This window comes from Salvelinus namaycush, chromosome 1 (assembly GCF_016432855.1).
Source record: "Salvelinus namaycush isolate Seneca chromosome 1, SaNama_1.0, whole genome shotgun sequence".
In the NCBI taxonomy this organism is placed as follows: Eukaryota; Metazoa; Chordata; class Actinopteri; order Salmoniformes; family Salmonidae; genus Salvelinus; species Salvelinus namaycush.
Genome location: NC_052307.1, coordinates 38,062,605 through 38,076,932, shown reverse-complemented (window position 1 = coordinate 38,076,932; position 14,328 = coordinate 38,062,605). Strand labels below are relative to the sequence as shown.

The 14,328-nt window shown below is 41.1% G+C and overlaps 1 protein-coding gene across 2 annotated transcripts in view; it reads left to right on the top strand.

The window, feature by feature from the left end:
- ipo11 (importin 11) overlaps positions 1 to 14,328 on the top strand; it is a 239,237-nt gene that overhangs the window by 18,661 nt on the left and 206,248 nt on the right. For both annotated transcript variants that reach the window (XM_038988255.1, XM_038988263.1), the window contains exons 3-4: positions 2,327 to 2,427; positions 4,595 to 4,667. In XM_038988255.1, the coding sequence (XP_038844183.1) occupies positions 2,327 to 2,427; positions 4,595 to 4,667 (174 nt within the window). The remainder of the gene's footprint in view (positions 1 to 2,326; positions 2,428 to 4,594; positions 4,668 to 14,328) is intronic.

Sequence of the window (14,328 nt, the reverse complement as noted above, 5' to 3'; positions counted from 1 at the left end):
ATCTACATACAATACCCCATAATGACAAAGAAAAACAGGTTTTTAGACACTTTTTAGTTTTTATTTAGTTTAATAAATTTGCTATAACATTTGCATAAGTATTCAGGCCCTTTACTCAGTACTTTGTCGAATCACCTTTGGCAGCGATTACAGCCTTGAGTCTTTTTCCGAATGCACTATATCTTTGTCCATGACAAAGTTCAAGAGAAAATAGCTTAATTAATTTAAAAAGCATCTAATCAACAAAGGCATTCTTTTCAATGAACTCTTCCAACTTGACTTTTTTCACAAAAATGACAATGACAAAACATTGACAGCGAATACATATTGACATAGTAAAAAAAAATAAACACACAAAAAATACATTTGTATTCACTAAGTTGATGGTTTATATTTAGGTTAATGTTTTTTTACGGCTTTGTATTTATTTTAAAATCATCATATTTCATATATTTTACATGTGATGAGGCCACACAGAGGGCCAGAGATTATTACAGACACCTGTGATAGTCTGAAGTTCCCAAAGGGGCCACTGGATATCTTGTGATAGATTACGTAAAATCCTTGAAAGATGGCAAAATTCTGGTAGTTTAATGGTAAACTTTTGAAAGTTTCCAGTAATATACCCTCCCTTTGCAACCCTAGCCACATCAGCCACCCAACTGAGGCTGCACTGCCAGGTTCTGCTTTTTCTACCCACAGAACAACACCGTTTGAATCAGCTCTGAGCCTAGAACTCTGCTGTATTCAGACAGTCAGGACTGAGTTAATAACAGAGAACATTGTTGTACTCTGCCCCCACTCACCCCTGTGGTTCGCTACTCAACGCAGCTTCACCCTTCAGTTCTCCTGCTGAGAGAAGTGTGTGTGTGTACAGTGGAGTGTGGCAGCACTCTGCTGTGATTGTCTCAGTCTGGCGCCAGGTGCGTACTCCAGACTGCGAGCTCCCAGCATGCCCCTCTCATGCACCCCCACCTCCGCCGAACTCACCTCGGGTGCTGGTACATCTTTTTTAATGAGCCCAAAGTTTGGGTTCTCGCTCTGTCACTCAAAAAATCCTTGTAGGACAGCTAAGATAAGCAGCCAGCCAGTGTGGCTTTGTTAATCTCTCTTGGGTAGGGGGCAGTATTTTGAAGTTTGGATGACAAACGTGCCCAAAGTAAACTGCCTGTTACTCAGGCCCAGAAGCTAGCATATGCATGGTAGTATTGGATAGAAAACACTCTAAAGTTTCCAAAACTGTTAAAATAATGTCTGTGAGTATAACAGAACTGATATGGCAGGCGAAAACCTGAGGAAAATCCGTCCAGGAAGTGGGATATTTTTGATGTGGGTACTTTTCTATTGAATGCCTATACAGTATGTATTTGGATAGGACCCAAATTCCAGTTCCTATGGTTTCCACTAGATGTCAACAGTCTTTAGACATTGTTTCAGGCTTGTATTCTGAAAAACGAGGAAGAATGAGAACATTCTTTCAGTGGACTCTAAATGAACCAGAGCTATTTTGAGCGAGTGACTGATTGCGCACCTTTCGTTGTTTTTCTTTTCTATTGAAGACGCTATTGTCCGGTTGAAATATGATCAATTATTTAGACAATAGACAACCTGAGGATTAATTATAAACATCGTTTGACATGTTTCGACGAACTTTACAGGTACTATTAGAATGTTTTCATCTGCATGTCGTGACCGCCTTTGAGCCAGTGGATTACTGAACAAACACGCCAACAAAACTGAGTTTTTGGGACATAAAGAGGGACTTTATCGAACAAAACAAACATTTAATGTGTAACATGGACTCTTGTGACTGCTAACATATGCAGATCATCAAAGGTAAGTGATTAATTTTATCGCTGTTTCTGACTTTTGTAATTCCTTTACTTGGTTGTAAAATGTTTGTATGCTTTTGTAAGCGGGGCGCTGTCCGCAGATAATCGCATGGTATGCTTTCGCCGTAAAGCCTTTTTGAAATCTTGACAAAGCGGCTGGATTAACAAGAAGGGAAACTTTAAGCCGATGTATAACACTTGTATATTTTATGAATGTTTATTATGAGTATTTCAGTATTTTGAATTTGGCGCTCTGCAATTTCACCGGATGTTGGCCAGGTGGGACGCTACCGTCCCATAAGAAGGCCCAATTCCAAACCAGACCCTAACCCAAGAATGTAAGCACTTTGTGTAGTTTCTGAAACGACTCCTTGGATAGCTGTGAAATTCAATTCCAGCTGCAGCAAAGGACATTATCACAGTGGTTTAAATAATATTGATTCCTCCCACCTACTAAGTTATTTAAACGCTGCCCTGTGTTTTCTGTCCTCTAGAATATCTTCAACAACCACATGTTGGATGTTAACGTCCGATGGCTTGCCGTGCTCTACTTCAAAAATGGCATCGACAGGTACTGGAGGAGAGTCGCACCAAAGTAAGCCTTCTCTCTTTTACCTCCCTCTTCTTCTTCTCTTGCTTCTTTCCGTTCTTCCCGCCATTCTTTTCACTTTCCTTATGGTTCTGTCTCGTCTTCTCTCTCATCTCGCCTTTTTACGATTAAAAAAAATATCTTCCCACACCTGTTACACCTCTCCCATCATCATGTTTCAGTATTAATGGCGAGTTCTGCAAAATGATTGGGCTCAGCTGTGTGTGTTTTGTGAGCTCACATTGTTATTCATTGGCGCCATTCTCTTACGTCCATCTAGTGTAGGCCATACTGATAGTATTGTGCAGACACAACCTATGGGATGGTATTGTCCATTCACAGCTATGGGATTGCTGACTAGCTTAATGTTTCAAGTTCACCTACAGGTCCACAGAACAAAGACTGTTTTTAACCACCTCACCTCAAAGACAATCAGTTCTGCCTCTGCAATCTCCAGCCATTCTTTTGATTTTTACCTCTCACCCCTTGTGCTCTCCTTCCAAAGTCCCCCCTTCTTTTCTTTTGTAGGTGTGGGTACTTCATTGTCATTTGTCGAACAGAGCCGTTGTCACCTCTGCTTGCTGTGGAAGGTGCAATGAACTCCTGGCCATTGCTTTGCGCTTAATGCACCCAGTGCCTACAGAAGTTGCCCAATTTACTGGGGGAAACTATCTGCGGGCTTGTCGCACAAACTTCTACCGCGGTTAGGATGTCTGCTACTTTGTATGGGATGTGACAACTCTTCCCTCTTTCTCTGTCCCTCTTCCCTTCTTCACATTACACTTCACTTAATCCCCTCTCTCTTCTGTTTCTCATCTCCTGCTTTAATTCCTATTTTCTCATCCACTGCTGCCACCTTTCCTTCCTCACTCTTCTTAACATTCTTACCTCTCCATGATTCCCTCCCCTCTCCCCTCTCTCTCTCTCCCGCTTCCTCTAACAATAGAACCGCTGGGCCTCGAGGGACCTCCTTCAATCTAATGAGCAGTCATTCTGACTGCAATATTCTATACGTGTAATTAATACATTTCATATATGCTATTGAAAAGATTATAAATTGGTGTTTTATGAAGGCCATGGGTAAAATTAGAATACCATTTTTATTTCAAATAACACAATAGCATTTTCATTATTTTGTTACTGTAGGCTATATGTAAAAACCAAAAAACACATTCTGTGGACTGATATAGGGTACATACCGTTTTTTGAGATTATAATTAGAACAGATCAATACAATAGAATGGCCTGCCCTGTTCTTCATTCACAATTGGTGATTACATAATTATGCATAGTTCGCTTCCCCTCACTCAACTCACCCATTCTCCCCATCGTACCTTACTTAATTTATTGAATCTGTTATGTGTGAAATTAGTTTCAGTTTTGAGTTAATTATCAAGGTGATCATCAGCTGGGTACTGCACTTTCAAATGTGTGGAGAAGTAGGGGCAATGGGGGAAAACCATTCAAAAAATGACATGCCCCCCTAAAACTGGTTAAAACTCCAGTTTTGTTTGTGATATTTAAGATTTTAACAAAGACAGTGTTATATGGACTTATTTAGGAAAAGTCAAGAACGGAGGGTGGCATGACTTTACATTTAAAAAATGTATGAGCAGTCAAAATGACTGCTTTAGCAGTTCTAGTGTTAGCCCGGGACAGTGTATACAATAGCTTCATACAGGGACGGAGCTATCCCTCACTGCTGCTCTGTCATCTTCATGTCGTATCAGCCCTCTATATTAAAGCCTGCGCTGTGGCGCTACCTCTCTCCCTGGGGAAATTGGATTCAAAGCAGAAGGCGTCTCTCACAGGATATCAGCTGGGTGCTGTGTCAGGCAGTTGATAATGCCATGGCTTTCCTCTCCCTCTCAAATGGAAGGGTGTGGAAATGTAATAATACGAGGGTCATTCTCGCTGACCGCCTCACTAAAGAAGCAGATGGTGGTATTTGACAGGAATTGCACATGGTTAATGTGCCTCCCCCGTCCTTTCCTCTAGCATATTGAGGCCTCAAACAATTCCATTAGAGTGGAGAGCGTTTCTGATAACACATTTGAAGCAGTCATCTAATTCAAAATGGAAATTGAGTATTGAAAAGATGTTTGCGTTGATGTTTGGCATTATTTTGTAACCTTATTGTAACCTAGTTCTGTGTGTGTGTGTGTCCGTCCAGTGCTCTGTCAGAAGAGGAGAAGACGTCGCTGCGAGCTGGCCTGATCACCAACTTCAACGAGCCCGTCAACCAGGTCAGTCATTTGTTTTGCGTGAGCTGTCAACCAATGACTCGTCCCTTTCGGGGCATCATTTCATCGACCACCATCACAAAGTGGAACACTCCCAAACAGCTTTCCAGTATGTCCATTTGGCTCTGTCTTGGAGAAGTGGCCATACTTCTACAGAGACCCCTACCTAGGGATACCTCTCTACTAGTAGCAGTGGCTGTCTGTGTCCAAATGGAGAGCATTTCAGCCATTCTAGCCCCTTGTCTCACCTGTCTCTTCCTCTCTCTGTCACCCCTCTGGAAAGGAGGTTGACTCCGTCAGCAATCTGCTGTAATCCAATGATGTGTGTGTGGTCTAGAGTTAATCTCCCCCCTAAGGCTGCATATAGTGTAACCTTACCGTATCACACATCACCTCCAAATGCCTCAGAGAGAGTGTGCTGCATGCATGCACAAGCAAAAATCCAAAATGAAGAGAACACTCAGCTTGCCATAATGCATCTTGATCAATGTCCCTGTTCTCCCTCTGCTATGACTGTAATGCAGATAAGTGAGTTTTGCCCGATCACACCAATTATTTTCACACACACATACAAATATGATTAATCTTTATTGCCATCTGTGCAGTCAGTGGAGTGACACTTCTTACAGAAGCTTATTGGCCCATCTTCGGTCCCTAGCAAGATATCAAATGTTATTTCTCGCATGCTTCGTAAACAACAGATGAAATGCTTCCTTACGGGTCCTTCCCAACAACGCAGAGAGAAAGGAAATAGAGAAATAATAGGAAAGTAATAACACGTAATAATAAAAGTAATAATGAATACGATTACTTGGCTATATACAGTGCCTTCGGAAAGTATTCAGACCCCTTGACTTTTTCCACATTTTTTTAAACGTTACAGCTTAATTCTAAAATCAGCAATCTAAACACAATACCACATAATGACAGTGAAAACAGTAAAAAAAAAAAAAAAAACTTTTCCCCAACTGTATTACACATAAAAAATATACCTTATTTACATAAATGTTCAGACCCTTTGCTATTAATAAAAATTCAGCTCAGGTGCATCCTGTTTCCATTGATCATCCTTGAGATGTTTCTACAACTTGATTGGAGTCCACCTGTGGTAAATTCAATTGATTGGACACAATTTGGAAATGCACACACCTGTCTATATAAGGTCAAAGTTTACAGGGGATGTTTGAGCAAAACAGTCATGAGGTTAAAGTAATTGTCTATCGAGCTCAGAGACAGGATTGTGTTGATGCACAGATCTGGGGAAGGGTGCCAAAAGATGTCTGTAGCATTGAAGGTCCCCAAGAACACAGTGGCCTCCATTCTTAAATGGAAGAAGTTTGGAACCACCAAGACTCCTCCTAGAGCTGGCCACACAGCCAAACTGAGCAATCGGGGGGGGAGAAGGGCCTTGGTCGTGGAGGTGACCAAGAACCTGATCCTCACTCTAACAGAGCTCCAGAGTTCCTCTGTGGAGATGGTTGTCCTTCTGGAAGATTCTCCCATCTCTGCAGCACTCCACCAAATCAGGCCTTCATGGTAGAGTAGCCAGAATGAAGCCACTCCTCAGTAAAAGGCACATGACAGCCCGCTTGGAGTTTGCCAAAAGGCACCTAACGGACTCTCAGACCATGAGAAACAATAAAACCAAGATTGAACTCTTTGTCCTGAATGGCAAGTCTCACGTCTGGAGCAAACCTGGCACCATCCCTTCAGTGAAGCATGGTGGTGGCAGCCTCATGCTGTGGGGGATGTTTTTCAGCGGCAGGGACTGGGAGACTAGTCAGGATCGAGCAAAGTACAGAGAAATCCTTGATGAAAACCTGCTCCAGAGCGCTCAGGACTTCCGACTGGGGTGAAGTTCACCTTCCAACAGGACAATCACCCTAATCACAAAGCCAAGACAACGCAGGAGTGGCTTTGGGACAAGTCTCTGAATGTCGTTGAGAGGCCCAGCCAGATCCCGGACTTGAACCCGATCAAACATTTCTGGAGAGACCTGAAAATAGCTGTGCAGCAACGCTCCCCATCTAACCTGACAGAGCTTGAGAGGATCTGCAGAGAGGAATGAGAGAAACTCCCCAAATACAGGTGTGCCAAGATTGTAGCGTCATACCCAAGAAGACTCGGCTGTAATCGCTGCCAAAGGTGCTTCAACAAAGTACTGAGTAAAGGGTCTGAATACTTATGTAAATGTGATATTTATTTTAGTTTTTACTTTGTTATTATGGGCTATTGTGTGTAGATGGATATTGTAAAAAAATGTTTTTGTACATTTTAGAATAACGTTACGTAACAAAAATGTGGAAAAGTCAAAAGTCTGAATACTGTGCACGGGGTACCAGTGCCGAGTCGATGTGCAGGGGTACGAGGTAAAAAAGGGTAACTGCAGATAGTCCGGGTAACTATTTGGTTGACTATTTAGCAGTCTTATGGCTTGGGGGTAGAAGCTGTTTAGGGTCCTGTTGGTTCCAGACTTGGTGTATCGGTACCGCTTGCCGTGCGGTAGCCGAGAGAACAGTGAATGACTTGGGTGGCTGGTGTCTTTCCACATTTTTAGGGCCTTCCTCTGACACCGCCTGGTATAGAGGTCCTGGATGGCAGGAAGCTTGGCCCCAGTGATGTACTGAGCTGTACACACTACTCTCTGTATCGCCTTGCGGTCAGATTCCAAACAGTTGCCATACCAAGCGGTGATGCAATCAGATGCTCTCTAAGGTGCAGCTGTATCCCCTTAGGGGGAGGCCTCCTTTGTCGTGCACTCTACACAACTTTGTTGGTATGTGTGGACCATGATAGATCCTTAATGATGTGGACACCAAGGAACTTATATTTTTTTACTCTGTTTATTCAGTTTTACACACCAGACAATACAAAACAATATAAATAATATACTCAACTAGAAATAGTACAAATAAAAAAGATTAGCTATGAAGATACCGTACTTTAGACAAGTTAAACACACCGGGCAGAAGGCTACAAAGGTTAAAGGGCATCTGTAGTACAGGGACAGAGTGGACACCTCACCATTGTTCTTGTAAACAGACAAGGGATAGGGGTGGAGAAATGCAACCACTCAGACAGTCAAAAATAAAGTTTACAATGCTTTATTAAAAAACGTTTTTTTTTGTAAGCATAAACAAAATAAAAAACAGGACAAAACGAGCCACATTTTAGTGTTTTACAGGGCAAGATGAACAAGGCATCCGCAAGTCACTATAATCATATTCATTCCCAGAAACCTGACAGTTTGTGACGGCCCCAAAACATATGATACTGTGTGGCTGGTACCGTTTTACATCGGACACGAGTAGCATCAAAATCAGAGATTATTTTTCCAAGTTTTGCCCCGGACCAGTGGATCCGGTGATCCAGTGGATCTGAGGTCTTGGCTGATTTAGTTTAATTTTCCCATGATGTCAAGCAAAGAGGCAGTGAGTTTGAAGGTAGGCCTTGAAATATATCCACAGGTACACCTCCAATTGACTCAAATGATGTCAATTAGCCTATCAGAAGCTTATAAAGCCATGACATAATTTTCGGAACATTTCCAAGCTGTTTAAAGGCACAGTCAACTTCGTGTATGTAAACTTCTGACCCACTGGAATTGTGATAAAGTGAAATAATTGGTCTGTCAACAATTGCTGGAAAAATGACTTGTCATGCACAAAGTAGATGTCTTAACCAACTTGCCAAAACTTTAGTTTGTTAACAAGAAATTCATGGAGATGCTGAAAAACAAGTTTTAATGACTAACATAAGTGTGTGTAAATTTCCGACTTCAACTGTACCTGCCGTTTAATTAATTTCTAGGAATAAGGTGATTTCAGCAGAAATGAAATTGACAAACTCCTTAGCTGAGAGTAAAATGGGGCTAAGACGCCATTGATAACACAGGAGGTTGCTGGGGAAACTCTAGTTCAAGCACTAATGGTGAATGGTCAGAAGTAACACTACTCTCATAAGTACACCTCCGAAGGCTAGGCAGAAGTTTTTTGTCCAAAAATAAGTAATCAGTGTGGGAGTATGTTTGATGAACATGAGAAAAAAGGGAATACTGTCTATCTGTAGGGTGTAGGAAACGCCAGGCCTCACACATAGCATATTTCTGAAGAAAAGATTGAATATGTAGGGCACATTTATATAGGTCTGTAGTTCTTTGTGAGGACTTGTGAAGAACTGGGGACATTGTACAGTTGAAATCCCCCCTAAAATCAACAAATGGGAATCAAAATTGGGTATAGCAGATAAGGAAGAAATTAAACTTGTCATCCCAATTGGGAGCATACAGACGAGCCAAAACAAGAGGGGTAGAAAACAGTTTACCGGGTACTATGACGTATCGTCCCTTAGGATCAGCAATAACCTCAGAAGCTACAAAACGAGTAGATTTATCAACCAAAATGGCAGCACCTCTTGATTTACTATGAAAGTTAGAGTGGAACGCTTGTCCAACCCAGTCCCTACGCATCCTAAAGTGCCCACCAGTCCTCAAGTGAGTCTCTTGTAGAAATGCAACATTTGCGTTCAAACCCTTTAAGTGTGTCAGCACCCTCTTACGCTTCACAGGGTTGTTAGCCCCTTTGATGTTCCACGAAATGTACCTGATCATATTATTTCGGCCACCCTGAGCACTCCCGTTATACAACCCTGTCATTAGAGAATAGAGTGGAAAAGCAATGAATACCCAAAAACCCCAGAATAACTTGTTGAATTTTTTTTTTTGAAGACAGAATGACAACATTAGAACTTTACAATTCAATGTTGTGGAGTCAACAAAAGTCAGAAATAGCGTTATAAATATTCACTTACCTTTGATGGTCTTCATCGGAATGCACTCCCAGGAATCACAGTTCCACAATGAATGTTTGTTTTGTTCGATAAAGTCCATATTTATGTCCAAATACCTCCTTTTTGTTCACGCGTTTAGTTCACTAATCCAAATGCACAAGGCACGAGCACGAAGTCCAGACGAAAAGTCTCAAAAGTTCCATTACAGTTCGTAGAAACATGTCAAACGATGTATATAATCAATCTTTAGGATGTTTTTATCATAAATCTTCAATAATGTTTCAACCGGACAATTCCTTTGTCATTAGAAAGGGGACGGAGCTCGTGCTTACGGCCGCACGCGATAAACAACTCATAGCTTTCAGCTGAGGCACTTACTGTGACTGGTCTTATTTGCTCCCCTTTCACAATAGAATCCTCAAACAACTTTCTAAAGACTGTTGACATCTAATGGAAGCCTTAGGAAGTGCAATCTGACACCATTTACACTGGATTTTGGATAGGCAATCACTTGAAAAACTACAAACTAGAGGTCGGCCGATGATATGATTTTTCAATACCGATTTATTGGAGAATCAAAAAAAGCCGATACCGATTAATCGGCCGATTTTTAATATGTATATTTTTGTTGTTGTAATAATGACAATTACAACAATACTGAATGAACACTTATTTTAACTTAATATAATACATCAATAAAATCAATTTAGCCTCAAATAAATAATGAAACATGTTCAATTTGGTTTAAATCATGCAAAAACAGTGTTGGAGAAGAAAGTAAAAGTGCAATATGTGCCCTGTAAGAAAGCTAACGTTTAAGTTCCTTGCTCAGAACATGAGAACATATGAAAGCTGGTGGTTCCTTTTATCATGAGTCTTCAATATTCCCAGGTAATAAGTTTTAGGTTGTAGTTTTTATAGGAATTATAGGACAATTTCTCTCTATACGATTTTTATTTCATATACCTTTGACTATTGGATGTCCTTATAGGCACTTTAGTATTGCCAGTGTAACAGTATAGCTTCCGTCCCTCTCCTCGCTCCTACCTGGGCTCGAACCAGGAACACATCGACAACAGCCACCCTCGAAGCAGCGTTACCCATGCAGAGCAAGGGGAACAACTACTCCAAGTCTCAGAGCGAGTGACGTTTGAAACACTATTAGCGCGCACCCGGCTAACTAGCTAGCCATTTCACATCGGTTACACGAGCCTAATCTTTGGAGTTGATGGGCTTGAAGTCATATACTTGAAGCATTGCGAAGAGCTGCTGGCAAAACGCACGAAAGTGCTGTTTGAATGAATGCTTACGAGCCTGCTGGTGCCTACCATCGCTCAGACTGCTCAATCAAATCATAGACTTAATTATAACATAATAACACACAGAAATACGAGCCTTAGGTCATTAATATGGTCGAATCCGGAAACTATCATCTCGAAAACAAGACATTAATTCTTTCAGTGAAATACGGAACCGTTCCATATTTTATCTAAGGGGTGGCATCCATAAGTCTAAATATTCCTGTTACATTGCACAACCTTCAATGTTATGTCATAATTACGTAAAATTCTGGCAAATTAGTTCGCAATGAGCCAGGCGGCACAAACTGTTGCATATACCCTGACTCTCCGTTCAATGAACGCAAGAGAAGTGACACAATTTCACCTGGTTAATATTGCCTGCTAACCTGGATTTCTTTTAGCTAAATATGCAGGTTTAAAAATATATACTTCTGTGTATTGATTTTAAGAAAGGCATCGATGTTTATGGTTAGGTACACGTTGGAGCAACGACAGTCCTTTATCGCGAATGTGCACCGCATCGATTATATGCAACGCAGGACACGCTAGATAAACTAGTAATATCATCAACCATGTGTAGTTATAACTAGTGATTATGATTGATTGATTGTTTTTTATAAGATAAGTTTAATGCAAGCTAGCAACTTACCTTGGCTTCTTACTGCATTCGCGTAACAGGCAGGCTCCTCATTAGGCAGGTTCCTCATGAGGCAGGTGGTTAGAGCGTTGGACTAGTTAACCGTAAGGTTGCAAGATTGAATCCCTGAGCTGACAAGGTAAAAATCTGTAGTTCTGCCCCTGAACGAGGCAGTTAACCCAACGTTCCTTGGCCATCATTGAAAATAAGAATGTGTTCTTAAAGTCGTGTTTTGTGTTAGTGGATCAAGCAGCAAAAAGAGAAAAAAAACAAAGTGCGCAATCGAAATTACAAAAGCACACCACTTGTAGATAATACAATTATATTCCCAGTCTTATAACAGGCATTGAGAGAGAAAATGTATCAAGGCTCTCAACCAAAAACCTAATTTGAAGTAGGCAAATCGTAGTAAGACGATAAAAAAAAAAAAAATTGTCTGGTTAGACAATAAGACAATTTACAGCCAAGACCAAAAAAATATGTGTGTGCAACGTTGAAAGTTTGCTGGGCATAAATTACATTCAAAACCTTTAAAATTGAATTGAAGACCCCCAAAATCGTGTAGCCTCGGAACATTTTCTGTTTATTGGGTCGGTATAAACGGATGTAGTAAACCAATAACCAAAAATATTTTGAGTCACTGAAGGCACTATGTAAACAAACCAAATAGGTGAATGAGACAGCCTGGAAACAAAGGAGTTAAGTAAAACCTTAATACAATGAAATTAATATGACTGAATGCTTGTAAGGCAAGCACATTATATGATCAAAACATTAGATCACATCAAATAAGCTTGAGTGGGTTCGCCAACTCCCCAACTGTACAAGAATAGTACCTTATAACTAAACATAGTTGTACCACAGGTGGGCTACTTACTTACTATCCACATTTCGCAAGCAGCAGTTGCTGATCTTTGGGCAAATTCAAGACTTCTTGATGTGACGTTGAATGTGAGCCATAGCCTCATCCGGAGAATCAAATGTGTAGTGTTTACCATCATGAGAAAGCCGTAGACGGGCCGGGAATCGCAGTCCATACTTCACACCTGGATGGTCCTGTAGTAGTCGTTTGGAGACATTGGTAGCGGAGGTTTCCAGGGCTGCAATCGTTGTAGTGTGCAACTCTGTTGTTGTTTTGAGTGATGTGATTGCTGGCACCGTCTCGTTTCACAGGATGGTTAGATCTGCTTTTAAAGTATCAGAAACCTCCTGTATTCGGGCCTCAATTGTAGCAACTACCTCCGTTTTCATTTGAGCTATCTCAGAGCTTTGCAGTTTGATGGCCTCGATTGTTAATTTCAGCGCCGCCAGGCCAAGCCGTACCCCCGGGTAAAGTGTGTGTCTCCGGGCCCTCAGACTCCGGAGAGGGTGTTGATAAGTGGGTCTTGTAGGCCGGGTTTTCTCAAAGTCATGTTTTTGGCCTTATGTTTCGTCGACATGCTGACATTCGAAAGCAAAGTAGTCTTGGTTTTTACGGGAAGGGATCATCAAACGAATATTTGAAAATAACTACAGTTTTGCTGCAAAATTCACATAAACTTTAAGAATACTGTGGGAGCAAACGGAAAACACGTCAGTCTCACATTTCGCCCCTCCAACCCCCTCGACACCCAGGAACTTGACACTGTCGACCTGCTCCACTACAGCCCCGTCAATGTGAATGGGGGCGTGCTCGGCCCTCCGTTTCCTGTAGTACACAATCAGCTCCTTTGTTTTGAAGGCATTGAGGGAGCGGTTGTTGTCCTGATCAGACCTACCACCTTCGTTTCATGAGCAAACTTAATGATGGGGTTGGAGTCACATTTAGTTTATGGCAATTCATCTTAATAGAACATGCAACTCCTGCAATGAAGCAGCCAATAAAACTTCATTTTCAAACATTTTCCAATTTGCAGGAAAACATTCTAAACAGTGCACCTGATGAGAGCGGTTCCATATGTGATAGATATGAAAATCTCACTTAGAAACTAAACAAATCTAAAGATGTAACAACTAGGATGGCTTGCTAATATGACTAGGATTTGCCTTCAGCTGCTGGACAACTAAAGAAAGTTGACATGAAAACCAATAGAACAGGAGAGAAATGCTGGTTTCAATGGATGGCAAATGAGGAAGTCTTTAAAATAATTGTCAATGTTTCTCTGGTTGGATTTAGCCTAGGCTACTTTGAAGCAAGGTAAGAAATGCCTCATAATATGAAGTAAAACGTTCAGCTTTCAAACAATTAAGTATGTTTTCAAAATGCATGCTTCGTCCAGCTCACATTGAAAAGTGGTGGGTGACGCTCTGTTAGCCTGCCTACCTTGCCTATGAATTTAAATGATGAATGGGATGCGCACTTCAATTACCAATTATTTATTTTAGCGTGGCCATCAAAACAGTTTTTAAAACGCCATTGCATTTAGAATTGTTGTGCAGTGACTGGGCTTATTAAAGCATGTTTCACTCGAGTAACAACATGCTGAGTATCTGCAGAAGCAGCTCTAGCACTGTCTGGCAAATAATATTCAGCTCAAAATAGTTTCTGTATGCTGTGTGGTAAATAAGATGCATGGTGACTAACAAAAATACACACGCCCCAGATTTTATTCCGCAAATTTTAGCAAATTAACCTAATACGGTCACCACCACACCGTCAGTCATGAGTCATGACCACAGTCAAATTTCACGTTACCTTTGAACATGCGTTGGTAGTACCCAATTTGTGAATGACAATTGGGTCACAAATGGCCTAGTACTCAGTGCTCTATTGTCCCCTCCAACCACTCTGACAAAGATGCAAATGCAATTGAAAATCACATCAAACACATATCAAAACAGTAGCATGCTTTTAAAACTCAGTTAGGCTACATTTTTTGACCTCACTGTGATGATCAATTTGAAGAAAAAGTTCAACAACTGTTTGAAACTGAGTGGAAAACCATGGTAATTGTGGATG